The 21733-nt window shown below is 36.2% G+C and overlaps 2 protein-coding genes across 13 annotated transcripts in view; one reads left to right on the top strand and one right to left on the bottom strand.

The window, feature by feature from the left end:
• Positions 1-10177: 10177 nt before the first annotated feature.
• LOC128019811 (S-formylglutathione hydrolase) lies at positions 10178-13604 on the top strand. Of its 3 annotated transcripts, none has more exons than XM_052606072.1 (9): positions 10178-10260; positions 10652-10730; positions 10811-10899; positions 11173-11271; positions 11732-11856; positions 12007-12126; positions 12245-12343; positions 12974-13141; positions 13307-13604. In XM_052606072.1, exons 2-9 carry the CDS (start codon positions 10663-10665, stop codon positions 13385-13387), a joined length of 849 nt encoding a protein of 282 aa, XP_052462032.1. In that variant the 5' UTR covers positions 10178-10260; positions 10652-10662; the 3' UTR covers positions 13388-13604. The 3 variants fall into 3 exon arrangements, with proteins under 3 accessions (XP_052462032.1, XP_052462033.1, XP_052462031.1); XM_052606073.1 differs by having other exon boundaries at positions 10197-10260; positions 10647-10730; XM_052606071.1 differs by lacking the exon at positions 10178-10260 and adding an exon at positions 10426-10569 and having other exon boundaries at positions 10647-10730.
• Positions 13605-13808: 204 nt separating this feature from the next.
• Positions 13809-21733, bottom strand: part of LOC128019809 (leucine-rich repeat and calponin homology domain-containing protein 1-like) — a 39570-nt gene continuing 31645 nt past the window's right edge. For 7 of the 10 annotated variants that reach the window (XM_052606059.1, XM_052606063.1, XM_052606062.1 and 4 more), the window contains one exon: positions 17893-20095. In XM_052606059.1, the coding sequence (XP_052462019.1) occupies positions 19814-20095 (282 nt within the window). In that variant the 3' untranslated portion in view covers positions 17893-19813. Of the gene's footprint in view, positions 17591-17892; positions 20096-21733 lie in introns of those variants that run through there. The other 3 variants (XM_052606065.1, XM_052606067.1, XM_052606070.1) reach the window with 1 other exon arrangement.

The following is a 21733-nucleotide window of genomic DNA, read 5'->3' as shown; positions in this document are numbered from 1 at the left end:
GCTGAAGTCGGTAACTTTTGACGCTCTAGCGATTAATAAACAGAACTGCTTGCGTCTTGCGGAAGAACATCGTAGCCGGAACTACTTCTCTCTGTTTATGTCTATGAAGAATCACAAAGGTACTGGGTTACTCCACCGTGGTACCCCGAAGCAATCTAAAATAGTCCGAATATAAACACTTATTATAGGTGCACCCTAGTGATTCAGGACAAGCCAAAAACACGTTTTGGAAAATGGATACATGGTGTACTCGCTTATTATATAAATTTTTCTAGATTTTGAACACAAACAAAGTTACGGACCGCAGCTCTGATTGGTTGTTTCTTACCGGGGGCGGATGAATTTCTGCAAATGGCAATAGGACCACTGGGAGGAGCCAGAGGAGCTTGATTTTTTCACAGATTATCTGTCTCATATTCTACTGTCAGGACATAATGACAGGTTTAACAAATATGTAAAAAATATATTTTTACAAAAGTTACCTACTGCAGCTTTAAAGTAACTGTGTAATGTCTCTTAAAGTGTAATTTATTCTTGTGGTGGCAAAGCTGGACATTACTTTAACCTTCAGTGTCACATGATCTTTCAGAAATTGTTCTAATATGAGGATTTGGTGATCAAGTAATATTTTCTATTGTTATCAATGTTAAAACAGTTGAAACGGCATAATATTGCTGTGGAAACCTTGCTGAATAAGTTCCAAAGTTGTTGCAAAATCACATTGTGAGAAATAGTCACAATTACTCTCTTATTTTATTCTGAGGTGGAAATGGGCTTTCATTGAAACCTTCTCAGATATTTCTTTTGAAAAGACTACAATCCCGCTCAGAAAGCATGCTGTTTGACCAGTAGATATTTTCCTAGTGGTAAACATCATAGCTATTTTGGTTTACCAGCTGGACCAGCCCCATAGAGGAAACCAGCATAAACCAGCCTGGCGCAGGATGAAAAGTCTAACATGTTCATTTTAAAAGGTATCCACTTATCACCTTGTCATTTGAACCTATCAAAAACAATTTCTGAGACATTTTGGAGTTGCACACATTGTTCAGGTGGTGGCAGTATTCAAACCCAACACTTATCTTTGTCAGATTTGAAGTTCTTTGAAAACATGCTTTTAAGGTCACCTGTAAGTTTTTGGTTTTGAAAATGTACCTCTGGATTCAGGGATCCATGGCAGCACAGACGGCGATCTCAGGACCATTCTGGGATCGGCCGAGAGAGCGACGGGTTCAGATCTCACCAACTTGTGAAAACCTCTGATCTGTTTTCTGATTCTATTTCCAGTGTGTCTGAATTGTCAGCGGTGTTGTTGTTGTTGTTGTTGTCATGGTGACGGTCATAAACTTGTTTGCAGACATTCAATGAGTCATCTTTCATCTTTCTGAGTGGATAATTATGCCAGGTATGTGTATCTGTGTAGTATTAGCCACCCTCATTCCAGTATATCAAAGATATATTAAGCAGCCTGACAGCTAGAGCTGTATATAAACATGTAACTCAATTTTCCTGAGAACATTGTTTTTCTTGGGTTTCCTGCCAGCCTCTATATTTATCAAGTCCGCCGCTTGACCAGAATGGTCATAATTTACCACTGTTTTGGGTGGCCATGACAGTAAGAGCATGAAGTTACATTAAGCCACACTGCACACAAATAACTCAAAGTGACTGAATGAAAGAATGTAGAAGCTGCACATTTTGGGGGAAGTCGTAGCCTACTGGTTAGAGAGTTTGACTCCTAACACTAAGATTGCGGGTTCGAGTCTCGGGCCGGCAATACCATGACTGAGGTGCTCTTGAGCAAGGCACCGAACCCCCAACTGCTGAATAATGAGTTTTGCACAAAAAAAAATCTGAAGACAATGGAGCGGTTCATTTTGTTGTCCTAAAATGCAGGAATTTGCATTTTCATAAAACCATGATAAACATGACTCGAAAACAAAAAAGGCTATTCTAAAACCCCAAATGAAAAAATCCTGAGAGAACACATTGTAAATTAGCCTTCACCTAGACAGAGTAAAACAAAGTGTCCTGTCCTTTCAACATAACTATCCTGTACTTCTGATGGTGAAAACAAAATAGGAAGAGCTGAATATATGCCAGAGATTCCATTAAACGTCACAACATCAAATTGAAGAGCACAGACTCTATCATCACTGTTCTACACAAGGTTTTGGACATTCCACTGAGCGGACAGAAGTGGACACAGAACGTATTTCCATTATGCCGGGTCTCCCCTGAGTCACTAGAAGTCGTTATGAATACGAATGAATATTTTTGTAAACTGTAAAACAATCAGTTGTGAGAAAAAGTCATGTTCCATCAGCCACAGGGTCATTTGAAATTACCCGCAGGCTCAGAGTAGCTGCCTGAATCATCACAATGTGTTTGCAGTTGCATGAGAAAACTGTGTAAGGGAAAAAAATGGTTCATTAAAAAAAAAAATAAAATACATGGAATATTTCTACAATACTGATTTCTTCAGTATCGTAGATGGCTTCCTGCAACATACAAATATTAACTGAATAGTGCCTGAGTAAAATTTGAAATAAATTATACTATTAGCTAAGTATACAGTATGTGTGTGTATGTATATATATATATATATATATATATATATATATATATATATATATATATATATATATATATATCATTCTCAAAAAAATAATTTAATGTGAGGGCCCACCTCATTTTTATAATTATCACAACACTGCTTGTTAATATATATATATATATATATATATATATATATATATATTGAATAATTAATTATTTTTAAATTAATAACTGGAAGTATATATATCAAACACTCAATGCAACTTCATATATAGGCCTATATATAAATATATAATGTCAAGTTGAGTGTTTGTGTGCATCTGGAGTGTGTCTTAATCTGTGTGTGGGTTGTGTCAAAATGGCATTTGTGATATGACTGGCACCTGCATGATTCCTAATCAGCACGGTGCAGCCGAGGCTGCTGGGAATCAGAAGACGTGTGGGTGACATTTTCCTCAAAATTAAATAACCTTATGATGATTTTTATTTCATTTTTTCCATTTACTGACACAAAAAATATGCACACGTACCAAAACACACCTACACATGGAATCACACACACACACACACACACACACACACACACACACACACACACACACACACACACACACACACACACACACACACAGAGTGATTTAAATCAATTAAAGAACGCTTTGTAAACAGTTAAGTCTTCTTGCTGGAGGGCTTCATCTAACCCAGAACTAACTAATACGCCCACCTTGACAATTGTGAGTACCAATCCTCCAGGGCTAGAGATATATGTGAGAGAGAGAAAGAGAAAAAGATAGATGGGAAAGTCAGGCTCAATGCAAAGTTCTTTGAACTTTAAGTATGAAATGCCAACTGTCACAGCTGCTCAAAAATGAGAGTGTGTGAAAAAGAGAAGGAGGGAGAAAGAGAGAGAAAGCTGGCATAAAAGAGGCACGTGTAAAAAATGAACCCTGTTTGACACTCCTTTCGTGTATTTTCTGGGGTTCTCCTAAACCCTCGTCTGAGCTGATGCTAAATTATTCACATGTGTCACATCGTGCCCTGTAATCCTAATTAACGAATCACCTCCGGGATACAATGGGCTAGTTGCATATCTCCGCCATCTAGATATTTCCGGTTGTGCTTAAAGTCAGTGCAGAGATCCGGAGAAGTCCAAATATCACCTTCTATATGTTTACAGGATTTATAATATCACTTCATATGCAAATAAGATATACACTGCTATTATCACTATACTACAAATGTTAACTGAACCAGTGGATTTGAAACTTGTGTATGTTTGGGTCCAGTGAATGAATTAAATACACTACTGTTCACGAAATGAAAGTTGAACTCATGGTGTGTATACACAGCTATATAATGTATTTTACCTTACCAAATATGTAAATGTACAAATGACTTATTTCTCGAAAATGTTTGCATTATTATTATTTTTTTTATATTAAATATTTACCTCGTGAGACGTGGGCTGCGATTTATCTTCAGAAGTATCCATTTCTCAATTGTACACATACATCAGTCTGTTTCATCGTTATTTTCACAACATATTTTATTATTTTACACAGTAAAAAATACGTGACTAATTTTAATATCTGTTTAATCTGATAATTAATGCAAAACAATAACAATATACATGGCTGCTCATAGACAGATAATGATTTATGCTGCAGATCTTTCACAAAACAAATAAACAGATAAAAACACACATGAATGAAAACAGCGATCTTTTATTTAAGGCCAACCTACCATAATTATATTACGTTTAATTGTACAGTTAGTTTTAAAATTATGTTATCAAATAAAGTTAATAAAACATGCTTTATCAGAAATCTCTGTGCGTCTTGTTTGATAGTCAGAAACATTTATCTTACATAACAGAACAAAACCAGCTCTTCGAAAATGAAAAGTATTGCATATTTGAGAGGTTTGTGTTTGAAAAAAGAAATCCCTGTGGACTTGACGCTGATCCGCATAATCAACAGAAGAATAAAGCAATCTCCGCGTTGTATCTTGATGAATTTCCACACAGAGGTTCGCAAAATATAGGGAGGATGTTTCCCCATGTTTTTGATATACCACTATCGGCTGTTAAATTTGAAAATCATTAATTATATACATCTAGCCAAGTTTCGTATGTAAGTTTCCCTTAGTCAATGCGAGCGTCGCAAGACCGGAAATAAGTATGCACACACTCGCGTCGCTGAAGCTCACCGGCGCCATCTTGTGCACCTAGCCGATTGGAAGCTCTTTAAAAAAGGGCAGGACCGAGTCTAGGAACAAAGGCGAAAAAGATTTGAAAAGAATTGAAAGTCCAAAATAAGCATATACAAACAAATTCCCTGTTTTTTTATTTTCTACCTTCCTTTTCTCCACCCTTTCCCTTTCTTACCATGTTAAATTGCTTTTAGTCTGACAGGTAGATGAAATGTGTCGTGTGCCTCTGATCCAGCTAGAAACTGAACAGTAAAATCAGCTGAGCTTTTCACTGACCACAGCCGTGATGAAGCATTTGCCACAGCAGCTTGCTGTTGACTGAATGCCTGACCCACGTAGATTTTTTTAAGCTGTTATAGCTTCATGGGATGATTATCTAGTCAGCTGGCTTATCGACCACCAGTGCACGTGTATTTTTCACTAATAAGCACGTGTGACATTTAATTTGAGTAATACGGTCTGCAGGCACATAAATATATTGGTTATAATAGCTGAAGACACTCAGCATGTTAAAGCTATTGTGATACAGGACTGATCTAAAGCAGTTCTCACCACTTAAAGATGTCATAAGAACATTCAAAGAAATGTATTGTGTTTCTCATACTAGGTAAATTATTATTATTTTTTTTTTTTCATAGCACACGACGTGTGAGATATATACTCTCTCAGGGTGAATGTAGGCACCCACAGAGCTTTTCTGCCCTTCTGCCCTTTTTCCTGCTAAGGGTACTGTTTCTAAGTACTTTATTGGTTTTTACAGCTGTAATCTAAACCACACCATAAAAGCTTCATAATTCTAGAGCGTGTTCTTAAAATCAAAGATCTGCGGAAGATTAATGTGCAGTCAAGGCCAGTTGGCTAGTTTCTTTCTTTGGAGAGTGCCAAGAAAATAACACGCTTTCAGTTTCAAAAACAGATCATTTGGAAATTGCTGGAGTGCAGGCAATCGCTCCGTGTGAAATAAATCTATTGAAATGGTTTATCATTGGAAAAGTCCCTTGCCGGTTCTGATCTTCACAGTTTTGGCAAGAACGGTGAATCATGTGACCATGTCATTTCCTTTTTTCGGTTGTGCTCTTATCCTCAGGTGATCAGTATAGACTCCGGGCAGAGAAAGATGAGATGGATGGTGGTATTACCAGGCCAAGAAAATATGATCATATTACCCCAATTTTACAGTCTCTGCACTGGCTACCTTTTAAGTTCTGTCTCAGTTACAAATGATCATTACTTACCTATAAGGCCCTATCCTAGGAACTACCAAAAGTCCAATGGTTTAGCTCCTGTGTAACTAGCCTTGTACCACGCTACAGTCCATCACACTAAGGTCACAAAACGCTGGACTTTTGGTAGTTGATAGCTAAGTCCACTAAAGGAGGTAAAGCTTTCTCACATTTGGCTCCCAAACTCTGGAATAGCCTTCCTGATAATGTTCGGGGTTCAGACACACCCTCTCTGTTTAAATCTAGATTAAAAACCCATCTTTTCGACAAGCATTCAAATAATGTATTTCTTAAATCGTGACTGCAGTTGCATCTGATCAAATGCACATTCTTATTCTTTAGCTTGGGTTAAACTAATTAATTTTACTTTGTTGGAACAGCAGCTACGCTAATTATGTCTCTATTTGTTTCTCTGTTTTACATCCCGTGGTAACTAGGATATACACAAGCTCCAGTCTGGATCCAGAACACCTGAGAAGAGATGATGCTGACCCTCAGAGAACCTCAGATGAAGCTAAGCCTGAAACAACATACAGAACTAATAAATATTGCTACAAGTGTGATTGCATCATAATTGTGTGTAAAAGTGTTCATCGTCTGGTTGACTACGTATTGTATTTATTTTTCTGAACATTTCTGTCACTCACAGTCACCACTTATAAGCTACTACTAAACTGAATTTTCTGTAAATTTTCTTTGCAATGATTTGTATCATAAAAAGCGCTATACAAATAAAATTGAATTGAATTGGCTATTGCTAAAAATACATCCCAGCGACTTAAGACTGGTTTTGTGGTCCAGGGTCACATATTTGAAATTAATGTTCTAAAATTTATAATAAATGGTATTTTTTAATTCATAAAAAAAAAAAAAGCTGTGATATTTTAAAAATAAATAAAAATAATCAATAAAATAATCAATACATAAAAAAATAAAAGATAATTTTATCAAAAATGAATTGCAATAAATAATTTTATAAAACATAAAAAAATAAAAATAAATACATCTGCTAACAAGATGTAACAGTATGAGTGTAGTTATAAATCCTTAATCTTAACTACAGATTTAAATGGAAGCAATAAATAAAAGAAATATACAATTAAAAATAAATAAAACTGTCAAAATTATTTAATTTATCACAGTATGATTGTATCCTAAATCCTAAATCTGCAAAATTCAATAGAATATCTGAAATATAATTCAAAAAAATATTTTTTAATCTAATCTTACTGAAAAATAAAATGCAATAAAATAAATACAAATAAATAATGTTCAATAAAAATAACATTATTCAATAAAAACAATAACAAATTAATCTAATAATATTTAATGTAAAAAAAAGAGAGAATATCCATTTAGCAACAGTGAAAGAAAGCTTCAGACATGATTTAGTGTTAGGCAGGACAAGGGCATCCACCTTAACCATCACAAGGTCAAACTATATTCTTCTGCACTCTATACAAATCACAAGCCTTGTTCTTGATGTGTAACTGTAAATCAAATCAGCTTGCAAGTGTGTGTCACCTTGGCTGTAAATCTCACTATTTTCATGCTTCATTGGTATGTGCTTGCTAAATTTGTAACAATTGAGTTCAAATCACTTGGTTAAAAAAAAAAAAGTAATTTCGTATCAAAGGGTGATTACAGCTCACTTCCTCTTAATATTGGAGGTTAGCCTTTTGTTGAGAGTATTATTAAGCCTTTCAAATCAGTAAGACATTCAGACCTTAGTGATTATTCATACCGGTGGACGTGTGATCAAGTTCCCTTTCAGCTAGACAGATTAGGTGTTCGTATATTATGTGTGAGTCATTCGACAGACTAAGTTCCTTTGGAAACCAAAGACTGTGGCTCTTGACTGATGCTGCATGTGTGAAGCCTAATTAACAACATGCAAGTTTTACTACAGATAACGGCCCTTAAAGGGTGTTATAGAGTGTCCAGATAAAGAGTATTATAGTGTGGTACCACTGAAAATATAGTTGTGTCCCAAATTACTTACTAACTATGTACTCCACTCCTCAGTGTATGAGTTGTTTAAGCTTCTTTTGTTACTAAGCATTGGAGTCTACAGGAAAGTTTGACAGTGAAGTGCATGAATTACATTTTTGTGGATAAATATGTGGATAAATAAGTGAATCGTATGAGTATTTGAAGTGGAATTTGACCAAAACTGTGATGGACATGGGTTATGCTCATCTTTGGTTGTTCCTTTGAAGGCATCTTGAGTAAAACAGTTTTAATCTTTAACAAAGCTTGACCTGAACCAGACGTATGGAAGCTTGTTTCCGCAACAGAATAAAAAAATAAAGTTAATTGCGATTTGGTTTTTATTTTTTTACTCACAATACAAACTTTTATTCTTAGAACTACAAGACAAGTCAGAATTGTGGGATGAAAAGTCTCAGTTTTTTTTATTTTATCCAATAGCAGAAACAAGCTTAAACACACTCAACAGGAAAATGTGTAAATATTAGAACACTGGAGAATTATAATTGTTCAAATGATTACTCTAGTTGCTACCATATAAGGCAACATACTTCTCTCTTAAATATTTAGTGGTCTTTGTTAAGGAAACAATAACAAATGTTGAAGGTAAAATGCCTTTACAGATAGCTGATGGAGAGAGATTGATTGTGTTCTTCAGTACGCTGTGTTTTCGCAGTTAAATTAAGTAAGCATTACGTTCTGTGCTCGAGTAATTGTCTGGACAGCCTGTGATTCGTCTTTAACAAGGGGCCAGCCGGGCCACTAATATATTTTCTGCCTTATGTGGCCATTACTGTTTATTTCGTTTTTAGAAAGGACGTGCTTTTTGGTTTGCGCTGCTCATCGTGACATGTTTCCATGGAGTTTGTGATTCACCCTGATCACATTTAGCATGCAGTGCAGTGGAAGTAGGTTCTGAATCACACGGAGTGGTTTATAAATCATGGCAGTACTTAAGGTGACTGAAACAGAAGAGAAGAACAACAAAAGAATAAAGTTCATTTACAGCCCATGAGGATAAAAGCCGATACGTCCAGGGCATTTGATGATAAATAATTTGATTTCATGGGGAAATTAAATGGTGTCATATGAAAGATTTTAGTAGAGCCAAAAAAAGGAAGCGTTATTGAAACTGATGTAATGTTATTTGCTATACACTGTTAGACAGGGCACTGATTATCTGCAGCTACACATCCTGCTCTATGAATGAAAGAGTAATATTGACTCTTAATATTGACTCGTTAGTATGCGCCAGGGTACAACATAACCATCAAGTTATAATTTAATCTTGACTATCTAGAAATAACCAAGACTGCTTGTTTTGACCTCTGTTGATAATCTCCTTCACAAAGCTCATCCTTGTGTTATGTCATAATTAACAAAGTACAGTCATGCAAGATACATTTTTAATGGCAATACAGAAAGAGAGAGAGAGAGAAGGATAGAGAGAAAGAGAGAGAGAGAGAGAGAGAGAGAGAGAGGGAGGGAGACAGAGAAAGATAATTATTATTCATATCCATTTTTCCAACTAAATTATGTGATCTAAGGAGCAGATGTGCTGCAAAAATGACTATTTTTATGTGTCTGTATTATTATAGTAAATGCAACCCTGAGGAACAACTTTCTCTCTACCAACTTAAAAATGATCATCCGGCTCACTGTGCTCTGACTTTCTTTTCATCAACTTTTCAGATGTGTTAAAGAAGTGTCCACTGACTGCACACTTCAAAACCTTAGCAGATGCACTGTTCACTTACTGAATTGTGTGCATTAAGACATCCTACTCAACTGACATACTGGTAGCCTTTGTTTAGATGTGAGATGCGTTTTAGAGCTTTCATCCTATATATATATATATATATATATATATATATATATATATATATATATATATATATATATAATATGTTACTTTTCAAAAAATTCTGAATGACTTTCCAATAAATTTGACCTTTACATTTAATGAATTAATTAAAACTGATTAAAACAAACCGGCTAATTTCATGATCACAATTATATAGTTCATGAACTGCAAGTATAAGTTTTGAAATGTCATTTCATATTGGCGCACACTGTTCAATAAACACACTTTCAGAAAAATACATACAATACAGAAAGAAATAAAGCAAAATACATTAAACAAACATATCTCTCGAGCGCCTCTATTTGGCCAAAACGTAGAAGCACAGACTTTACGAGAAAAACGTAAGGGGGCGTGACTTTACGTCTTACGCTGACCTCGACGTCACACTGAACTCTGGATCATTTAGCTGCAACGGTAAGTGCTACAAAATAATAGCCTATCCAGGCCATTAACTTACATGATGAGGAGAGTTACAAGGGGCCAAATAAAACATAACTTTATTTAGCGCAAGGTTTGCCATTACTTCAATCTTCGCGAGGCGCTTCTTTTGGGGGTTTTCTGCAGATCCTGCTATGAGTTTGGCAGGCCAGTTACTGCAGTGCGCATGCGCAGACTCCATGAGTCCAGAGTGTTAAATATGAATCGTTTAACAAAATTATTTGATAAGTCTCAAATCGTGTTAAGAAACATCAACAGTGAACTAAAATGTCACTCTTTATACATGTATGTCAGATCACGAAGTTATGTTTGTGCATATGTATGAAATATGATCTCATAATTCGAACTTTTATTTTTCTCAGCACAGTTAACAGTGCAATGGCATTAACGCAAGTTTCTTCTAATAAGTGCTGCGATGGATATCAGAAAGTGTTCGAGCATGACAGGTGAGAGACTGTGCGTTTTGTTTAAACGCCTGAATAAACATTTCACCTGACGGCTCTTTGCGTAAACTCTCATTTTTCAGCTCCGAGTTAAAATGCAAAATGAAGTTCGCCATTTACCTTCCTCCCAAAGCTGAGAGCTCCAAATGCCCGGTGTTGTATTGGCTTTCAGGTGCTTGATTCCATTTCATTTCTCTTCTCTAGGCCTGTTTGAGTGAATGAGTCTTGCCACTTTCTTTATACTGCATACTGACGTTTAGGTGGTTATAAATTGGACAAATGTTATGGTCTGTCTGTTTACATTTATGCATTTAACTGACACTTTTATTCAGATGAATAAAACCAATTTGTCAACAATAGCAAACAATATGCATTATATACACAGCCAGTAATGTCCATAAAAATGCATTTAACCATCCACTGTTTTTTTTGTTTTGTTTTTTAGGTTTGACGTGCACAGAGCAAAACTTCATCACTAAGGCAGGGAGCCAGCAGGCAGCTTCTGAACATGGGATCATCATCGTAGCTCCAGACACCAGTCCACGTAAACATCTGAACATTTACAGTTTACAGTCTTGCTGGTCCATCTCTAGAGGGATTAAACCCTATAACTGACTTCTGCTCATCCCTATAATCCTAGAGATGCATAGGCCAAAATAGAATAATTATGGAAACTGAGGTCCTTTGGGAGGTCAGTGCATTACTGCAACATAAAGATGAACAAGTTTCATCTAAGGATCAGATAGCACTGGGACTTCCCAGTTCAGGTTAGGGGCTAGAGTTTCCCACCAGGCAGTCATTCCACAGCTTGGAAAAATGCCAATTAAAGCATAAATCAAATGTTAATGATTATTATAGAAGTCTGTACTGTTGAGGTAAGAAAGTGTTAAACCTCTGGTTGTTGTTATCTTGTGATCAGAAATATTTTAGCCAACCAATGCTAATATATAACCTCATTAACACTTAAGCACATGCTCAGAAAATGATGATTCTGCTCTGGTCAGGTGGCTGTAACATTGAAGGAGAGGATGAGAGCTGGGACTTCGGGACAGGTGCAGGATTCTACGTCAATGCCACCCAGGAGCCCTGGAAGACCAACTACCGCATGTACTCGTATGTCACCGAAGAGGTGTGTGCACTTTATATGTTCCAGAGACATGTTAGTCACTAGGATAACAAAGTGATACTCTAGTAAACAATTAAATTAAGAGTTTTACAGTTAAATATTAAACACTGGCTTTTGCACTCAATGGCTTCATTACCTTTCTCTTGTTCCCAGCTCCCACGACTGGTTAATTCTAATTTCCCTGCTGATCCGGAGAAGATGTCCATCTCTGGTCACTCCATGGGGGGCCACGGTGCTCTCATTTGTGCACTTAAGAATCCTGGGAAATATAAGGCATGCCTCTTTTTTTTTTTTACATCCCATATACTGCTTCATAATTTAGTTGATTGATATTTAAATATTCAGTCTGATTTTTTTTTTTTTTCATTTTTTATACATGTGCCTGTTTCAGTCAGTGTCAGCGTTTGCACCCATCTGTAACCCTATACAATGTGCATGGGGACAGAAAGCTTTTTCTGGCTATCTTGGACCGGACAAGTCCATCTGGGAGGTGAGAGATGGTTATATGTGTAAACACGACCGTTCGTAAATTTCTGGTCATGTATGAACGGTTATTTTTTGTTTTGAATGAACTTTATACTTTTATTAATCAAGGATGCACTGAACTCATCAAAAGTGACCGCAAAGTTAAAAAAAAAGAAAAAAAAAGTGTTATGGTACATAAAAACTTGTCTTTCTAATAAATGTTGTCTTTTGAATTTTGTTCATCAAAGAATCCTGAAAAAGTATTATGGTTTCCACAAAAACATTTTCAACATTGGTAAGACTTTTTTTGAGCAAATCAGTATATTAGGATGATTTCTGAAGGATCAAGTCACACTGAAGACTGGAGTGATGTCTGCTGGCATTCAGTTTTGCCTTTACAAGAATAAATTACATTGTACAATGTATTCAAATAGAAAGCTGTTATTTATGTTTTTAAATATCTCACAATATTACTGCTTTTTGATTAAATAACTGTAGTCTTAGTGAGCAAAAGATACTTTTTTCAAAAACATTTGAAAGTGTATGTAGCAGTGTGCAATATTCTGTTTCTTAATTATTGATTTAACATAAAAAACACATTGTCCAACATCAGAAATCGCTTTATCTTAACTGTCTTCCTCCGTCATCTCCACAGTCGTATGATGCTACTGTATTGGCTGAATCATATTCTGGGCCTGAGCTTGATATTCTGATTGATCAAGGCCGTGATGATCAGTTCTTATCTGCCAGTCAGCTGCTTCCTGACAATCTGATCGCTGCCTGTTCCAAGAAGAAAATTCCTGTGGTTTTCCGCCTTCAGCAGGTCAGTACTGAATCTACATGTAGGGAAGTCTAGTTCCCATTAATGCAACATATCTTACTAGAACAATTCAGGGCTCATGATTACACAAATTTGTTAAATCCTTTACAATGGTGTATATATTTTAAGACAAAATCGGCACTCTTTTTGTTTCATTTGCTCTAACAGGGTTATGATCACAGCTACTATTTCATCTTCTCCTTCATCAACGACCACATCAAGCACCATGCCAAATATCTGAATGCCTGAAACTGTGCGTCATCATGAGTATGGAAACATCCCTTGTTGCCTTTCAGATCATAACAACACCTACAGTATCTACACAGCTGGAAATGACTATTGACTAGTCACTTTCCCTCAAACTGCAGTCCAACTCTGTATTTTCCTCATGGAAAAATGCATAGGGTGATGTTTGGCTATAGACATTACATTTCTTTAAATAAAGGCATTTGGTTGTGATTTTGTATTTGTTGTTCTGCAGTACTTTCTGGGTTTGTGTCCGTTCATTTTGTGAACGACTCCTTTGCACACAATAACTCTGCGTGCTATTAACAAGTCCTCATTTCACATTAAATAAAGCAGGATAAATTGCTGGATCAATGTAGTTTGGCAAACAACAGGACAGTTATTGTCATGTGATTATTGAATGTTTAAGAAACAAACTAGTCTCTGAAGGTGAATGTATTTACTGGTAGAAGTTGGTAAAAATATACCTTTTTTTCAGAGGTTAAGGCAAAAGGTGGAGTGACATGCATGCCCCCCCCCCCACACACACAATAAACATTACTGTACATGCATTTAAAGTTCACAGAATTACAAAGGTGTAAAATCCCGAACACTGAAAAGACATGGAAAAATAATTCCTATTTATAAAATTAAAGTACAAAAATTTTAAGTACAAGCCTTTTCTCCTTTATACATCAAAGTAGATAAAATAGCCACATGACATTCAGCAGTTAAAGATTTGTATCCCATTTTAAAGTGAGTTATCAAACACATTAGTGATCTGATCAGCTGATATTTTCTCCAAATACTGTAATATAATACCATGCATAAAACTATTTGCCAGTTGCCAAAAAGACAATCCCAAATACGTAAAGTGCAAAAAACTCATTTAAAATCAACTCTGCATTTAAACCTCTATCTAGTTTGTGTGAAACAGTGTCACTACTTTTTCTGTGAAGTGGTGGGGAATGTTGACAGTACAGTAAAGATGCACAACCTGCCCACACTGTAGTAGAGATTTTAATAATGTACTGGAATGAATATAAACAATAAACCTCAAATCAAATCAAATGTTTTTAATGTCTGAGGACAACCCTAAGAACACAATTTCTTAAAAGATACAGCAGTGAATTTATGAAGTGACTACTGTCTAAACTAGGCATGAATAATAATAATAATAAAATGCAACATTAAAGGTTTGTAAAATACCATGTAAATCTACCACCAAAGACCAAAATCTAAGTGCTTTCCGTTCAAATGTCTCTAAAATTACTTTCTAATCAACACTTTCATTTTTTTCCTATTTGTTTTAATCAGTTATGACATGTTTATGGTGTAAAAAATCTAGGAATTAGTATGAATATGATTAGGATAGAATTTTAACCCATGATGCCCCATGTTTTTGGTGTTCACAGTTAAAGCTTCTGACCAGATTTTGTCCCTAATATTTGCTACAGTATAATAATGTGCATCAAATTTTAAGAGCAGATAATGTTTTTTGTTGCCAATTACAGTACAGACATAATCGTTAATGCATTAGTACTGAATGCATGGAAATTATTGTCATGAATAAATAATTACAGCCTTTTTCTCTGAAATCACATATGGAAGTGTTATAACTGCTTTCATATAAGAACCTAGAAGATAATACATAGTTTTTTTTCCCCCCGTTAACTCACACTCATAAATTGTGCTTTAATTGAAATCAACATATTAAAATAAGCACATCAGATATAAATGTTCTGTACATTTTACACATCCACATACCAATATCACATTACAAATCCTTCTACAAATACAAAACTCTTATTTTAAGAACACACTGAAATCATTGTAAAAACGGTATAAAATGATTATGTTTGTAAATCAGTTTGCTATCAGAAAATAATTTTGGCAACTGTCAAATAATCCCCAGTGAGAAACCAGCTTCAAATGTTTTGGTCTGTTTCTGTGAGGAGCTGAAGCTTTGGACATCAGACCTTCCACAAGCAAACACGCACGCAAGTAAAATAACAGAAAAAAAAAAAAAAATGTTCTTTGACACAAAAACTTACATACAAAAGTGCCAACATGTGCTCTCGTTCTCTCACTCTCACAAAAGAAATACTCTCCTCAAGATAGCGATCACACATACACAAACGAAAACAAATGTCAGGCATGTTTTCTACTGTCCACACACTCAAACATACTCTTTTAGTGAAATCATACCTGACTGACAGGTGAGCAGAGCGGAGACTGTAGGAAACTAAAGTGAGGCCACACCTCCCCTGAGACAAATCATCAACGTCTCCCAAAAACAAGTACAAATGTGGTTACAAAAAAAAAAAAAAACATAGGAATCTGGGAGGACAAGTGATTTCAATCTACATCACCAAAGGCCAAGCACAAATATCATCTAAGCTAAACATAGGTAGATGTATATATAAAATTGTGCACAATTATATATATCCTTAACTAACTGTTTAATAAATAAACATATATTAAATAAAAGGAATTTCATATCTCAAGCTAGTTTTGAGTTGCTTAAAGCGTTAGTTCGCCCAAAAATGAAAATTATGTCATTAATAACTCCACAAATGACTTAAGATGTTAACTTTTTTAATGTGGCTGACACTCCCTCTGAGTTCAAACAAACCAATATCCCGGAGTAATTCATGTACTCAAACAGTACATTGACTGAACTGCTGTGATGAACACCGAGCCGAGCCAGATAACAAACAATAGACTGACTCGTTCACGAGTGAAGAACCGGTTGCATCGGTGTTCGGATCACCAGTAGTTCTTTCGGACAGTTCGATTCAATAAACCGGTTTAAGAAAACGGTTCACCAGTTCTTTCGCGCTCGACGTAATGGCGTCATTGGCGATGATTGCCCTTGATTCAAGCCTTTGATTTGAACTCTCTCTCACACAGACACGGAAGAGAAGACAATGCTGAATAAAGTCGTCGTTTTTGCTATTTTTGGACCAAAATGTATTTTCGATGCTTCAAAAAACTCCAACGGACCCTCTGATGTCACATGGACTACTTCCGAAGATAAAAGGAGGCCTTACATGTTTGGAACAGCATAAGGGTGAGTTATTAATGACATAATTTTCATTTTTGGGCGAACTAACCCTTTAAGCCGTGTTCAGACTGCACGATTTTAGCCCAGTTTTTGGCTCGCCGACAGGTTTTGAGAAATCGCTGACAAATGCCCGAAATCACAGGCAAATCGGTGCTCGTTCACGCGTGTAACAATCACGCAGTGTGAATGAGCAAAGATGCGATCTGAGAGAATCGCAGACAAGTCGCCGATGCCCGTGAGATATTTGGCATGCTAAATATCTGGACCTGTCAGCGATTCAAAATCATGCTGTGTGAAAAGTGTTCTGACAGAAAACTACACTGGCGATGACCGACAGCCAATGAGAGAGCAAGATACAGAGCAGTGGGGAGTTCAGGGAGGAGTTATAGACCAGCAAGCATGATATAAGAACACACAATCCTTGTTCCTCGCGTCTCCCCAACCATTTCCTCCTCCATAATCTTCTTTTCTTTTTCTTTTTTTCTCTGCAAATCAGCGCACAGGGAATTCTTACTGCAAGCTTCTTGCGGGCTACCATTTTTAATAATAATCCCAGTCTCACTAGAGAACTCCAGTCTTGCACGCGTGATATCGCGTTGTTTTCTTGTCACATCTCGCGTGTGTTTGGTTGTGAAACGTAGTTTGCATGCCAGACATAGTTGTCGGTGATTCTTCCTATTGTAAAGTCATGGAGTGTGAAACCTTTTGTTGCCGATCCATCGTGCAGTATGAACACAGCAGCGACTGAATGCTGGCCAAGATAGTCATGCAGTGTGTAAAGAACAGTGACCCGACTACTTTAAAAATCGTGCAGTCTGAACTCGGCTTTACATGACTATGGCCCAGGCAACAGTGATCAGATAACAGTACTAAATAATGAAGTAAAGAGAGAGTGAGGAAAACATGAGCATATACCTGCAAGCTGAGGATCACCTGTTCTAATAGAAATAAATGGACTCTGTCCAGGGAATTTCTCAAAGATCGTCTGGCGCTGGAGGTCAGCAAAAGGAATTAGTGTCAGTGAGACTGGCTTGTGTTTGTGTGACTCATGTGACGAGTGTCTCGTTGGCCGAAGTCTCATCCAGCAGAGCTTGCACAGTGATGCCAACTTTGATCAGGCCCTTCTCCTCCAAAATATGATGCGGCAGACATAACTTATCCTGGCGAGAGAGGACAAGCAAAGTGTCATGTCAGAGAGGAAAGAGACAGTCATGGAAAACAGAATTTTTCATTATATACAATTTATTAAACTGAATGCACTCGTTACTGAATACAGTTAATGAAACCGATAGAGACTCACCTCATTTAGCAGTGAGGCCAAATACAATATGAGTTATGCAAACAATCAGTAAAATATTGCTGACCCCAGAAATGTGAACATACAACGGTGTATAAAAAAAAAAAAAAAAAAAAAACTAAACAGTAAAACAAAAACTGTCTTAAAGAAACAGACCCACACAGGTGAGAAAAAACAGCCCAAACTGTACATTTATTCCTTTCATTTACAGGGTCATAAAAACAACGAAGCCTTACAAAGTCCATTAGCAGCAGCAGCACTGAACACGATTCAACACTGACAGGAGTCAAGCAGTCTAGAGCTGGACAAACAGAAGCAGACGAACCTTCAGAGGAACCCACGCAATCTAATTTAAGAATTTTAAGCAATTCAAACACTTTTTGCATCTTGTAGCTTTTTTTTTTTTTTTTTTTACAAATGAGGAAATAACTGGGAAATTATACCGAAACAAATGGTCCTGAACAGTCAATATTGCCTTTATGTTTGTCAGACTGAATGATGAAAGCAATGCCAGTTATAACTGTGTAACTGTGATCACGCAGATAAGGTTCAAAGCATTCTGTAGTTTGAGGATTGTGATGTCATGAGGCCTCAGTGACATCACTGTCTGCTCATTTACTAACGGATTTCTTTTTTTATCTGAGATGAGATAAACAAGGTCATTCTATAATGTGAGATGAAGATCAGAACCTAAAATAGAATCAGAGGATCCAATTAGAAGAGACCCTCCATTCCAGAGTAAATCAAATACAGCCACTTCACTGATTAGTCAATTATTAAAACTGGGTTAATCTAATATTTCATAATACAAAATCCCGCCTCTATTACAGATCAAAGATACAGTATATGAATTCAATCTTATTCTCAAACCCTGTTATTCCTCATTGTTTAATTCGGATTAGTCATATAATTGTGGAATTGTGCTTATTAAATTGGTTAAAACATTTGGTTCACTCTTGTCATATTCTGACCACTTTCATCCAATGGATGGCGTTTTGGATTAAATAGCAATGTAATAATTTACAAAGACAGTGAAGGATATTAAATAATTGTCATTGAAACCAATATATCAGGCTCTTAAAAACACTCTTAACCAAAAAAGTAGCTATTATTTTAATTTATGTTTTAAATCCAACAGATAAATTAGCCCTTACACAAATGATTAAATGTTTTTAATCCTAGATTTGATCTCACCATACAAGCTTGCCATTACATCATTTTGCTTTGATGGCAGCCTTCACTTACTCGAGCGTCCTGATATTATTATCCGCGGATTGTTTCTGTGAAGCAGGTCTTGTTTTCAGTAGATATATGCTGATGAGGCAAGACCTCCATATCCTTTTGTATTATTTATGTTTTATCATGCAGATGCTAATAAATATATTTGTTTAAGAGTACCAAAAACTAAATCAGTGTTATGACTGCTGAAATGTATCTTAAGTTTTGTACAGAGGTGGAAGTGATTGAGACCCTGGCCCTTTGCCATTCCTTATTAAAGTGCTAGCATTCTGCAAAGACAAATACCTATTTTTCTTTTCTTTTCTTTTTTTGCCAACTAATTAATAATACATATCAAACATGAAAACATCTAAATCTCTTCATGGATCACATGTTGTTGTTATAAAAATGTTGCATGTTTTATGTTATGTATGGGTTTTATTATAGCCAAATCAAGATGCAAAGGTTGGTCAAACGTATGAAACTATCCATCAAAAAAAAAAAAAAAAAAAAAAAAAAAAAAAAAACGAGACAAAGACACATTTTTTCAAACAGGATGTGCTCATTTTAAGGAATAGATTACAAAAATTACAATTCTGTCATCCTTTACTTAGAGTTGTTGGTCCCCATTGACTGATATGGGAAATAAAAGTGGTACCAGCAATTGTTTGGTTACCCCATTCTTCAAAATATCTTCTTTTATGTTCCACAGAAGACAAAACTCATTCAGTTTTGGAACAACCTGAGGGTGAGTAAATGATGACAGAATTTGTATTTTTTGGGGGGACTTTCCCTTTAAGTGAGGCCATCACAAACTGTTCAATGTGCTTTCAAAAACCAGTAAGTAATATAATGTGTTATTTGTGCATTATTTGAATTCGCTCCAGCTGTATGCCACAAACAGCATCACCAGACAGAAAACATGTAGTAGACTTGAGCCAATCAGATCCCATATTTGCCAGGAAGGGGGTGGAGTCTGAGTGGACTCGGGGATAAGCTTCTTGACCTCTGTCTCTTTCTCCCTGCCACACTCCACCTTTCCTTCCTTCTGCCTTGTTCCTGTGCTCTCCACCATGAGCAAGGCCGCAACCACGGCCCAGAGCTGACGCAGGTTAAACTGCAGAACATCATAAGCCGAACAGAGAGAGGACTGAGAGAGATTAAAAACATGGAGAGGATGACAAAGAGAACCAGGAAGAAGAAGAGGAGAAGAGAATAGAACAGAATAATGATGAAGAATGGATGGAAAGAGAAACAAAAGGAGAATAAAAGCAAATGAGAAAAAAGAGAGATCATCCGTCCGGCAACAGAGAAAGATAAGGAAGGTGATTAGACAGTGATAAAGGTCAAAGGTAAAATGCTTCAAACTCCAAAAATGGCAAGAATTCTGGATCATTCTCAGGAAACGGTTCCAGGTGTGTAACAAATGTGCTCCCATGATTACTTTACTGATAATGTAGTTAATAAGACACTTAACTAAGTCACATTGTTTAATGTTTTACTCAGTTTAGTGTGTACTGCAACAAAAAAAAAAAAAGAAAAAGAAAAAAAAAGAAAAGAAAAAAGAAATTTATTTTTAAAAGTTTTTCATCGAAATATCATTCAATCTGAATGTCTTCATTCATTACTAATACATGAGTTATATAGCATTCTGGTCAACCAGCTGCCAGTAATTTTTCCCTCTTTATAAATAATTTCATTTTTCTGACACATAAAAAAAAAAAATCCTAATAGCAGCGTCTTAGTTGATGAAGTCGTTCCACCTGGTGTAAGTGTTTACTAGCTCTACATTTATTTCAGTTTGCTCACACAAATTGATATTGTCAATATATATTCTTGGCACAAAGGTTAATAATATTGTCTAAATAATGTGATGTGGTGCAAATACTTTTGTTTTGCTTCAGAAATCACTAATATGTTGATTTGGTGCTCAAGAAACATTTTCCCTCAGGATTCTTTGATAAATATTAAGTTCAAAACAACAGCAACATTATAAGTGTTTCCTGGCACTTTTAATTAATCGAATGATGAATATGGTTGTCTAATCATAATATACTGTACATGACAAATATTTTGGAAAAATAAGGTATGACTTATTTATTTTTTCCATTAAATCATAATTTTCCCCCTCAAATAATCTTTTTATTTTTTAAACCTTGTAAAATGTTCAAGCACAAATGGCTCCATTTCTCCAGAATGACCCTCTTACTACCTTCTGAAAAAGGGTTTTGTGACAGTGAGGTTGAAGGTTGTCAGTCAGTGTCTCTCTTTCAGGAGGCAGCTGTGGCTGCTTTGAGGTGTGCTGGGGCAGATGCTGTTAGCAGGCGCACAGGGGACATGGTGGTTAGCGGAGCATGTGCATTAATGAGCGTATGCCAGGCACAAGTCAAGCTACAGTGTTAAAAAACAACACAAAGCAAGAGAACTGCAAAAGCCAGTAAAGCGCAGATAACTCAACAACTCCACTAAGCTGATAAACAAGGCAATGATATATAAACTTTACCATGACCAGACGTTACCGAACAAGCAAGGCCTGCCACATTAGCTCTAAACACGCTAATAGAATAAACTAGCTTGATAAACATCAGCTATCAGGATAGCAAACACAAAAAGCACATGGTGACTAGGCTAGCTGTCATGCAAACTCGTAGTAGCTACAGACACAAGCTACGACAGCTAAAAGCTTCCTGTATGACACGCTATTTAGAACAGCTTGTTATGAATTGCTTGGACCAAGCTTAATTCATGAAGCAGAAGACAACATCTGGGTTCCTTCTGGAAAGGCTAG

The sequence above is a fragment of the Carassius gibelio genome, chromosome A9 (genome assembly GCF_023724105.1).
Source record: "Carassius gibelio isolate Cgi1373 ecotype wild population from Czech Republic chromosome A9, carGib1.2-hapl.c, whole genome shotgun sequence".
NCBI classification, from domain to species: domain Eukaryota; kingdom Metazoa; phylum Chordata; class Actinopteri; order Cypriniformes; family Cyprinidae; genus Carassius; species Carassius gibelio.
This window is presented reverse-complemented; position numbering and strand designations above follow the sequence as displayed.

What these genes read in the sequence shown, in the direction of transcription:
- LOC128019811 (XM_052606071.1), top strand. Translation starts at nt 10,451, where the DNA reads ATGCGCAGACTCCATGAGTCCAGAGTGTTAAATATGAATCGTTTAACA. An exon ending in AAAGTGTTCGAGCATGACAG is followed by an intron (nt 10,731 to 10,810) that starts GTGAGAGACTGT and finishes CTCATTTTTCAG; the next exon opens with CTCCGAGTTAAAATGCAAAA. An exon ending in GGTGTTGTATTGGCTTTCAG is followed by an intron (nt 10,900 to 11,172) that starts GTGCTTGATTCC and finishes TTTGTTTTTTAG; the next exon opens with GTTTGACGTGCACAGAGCAA.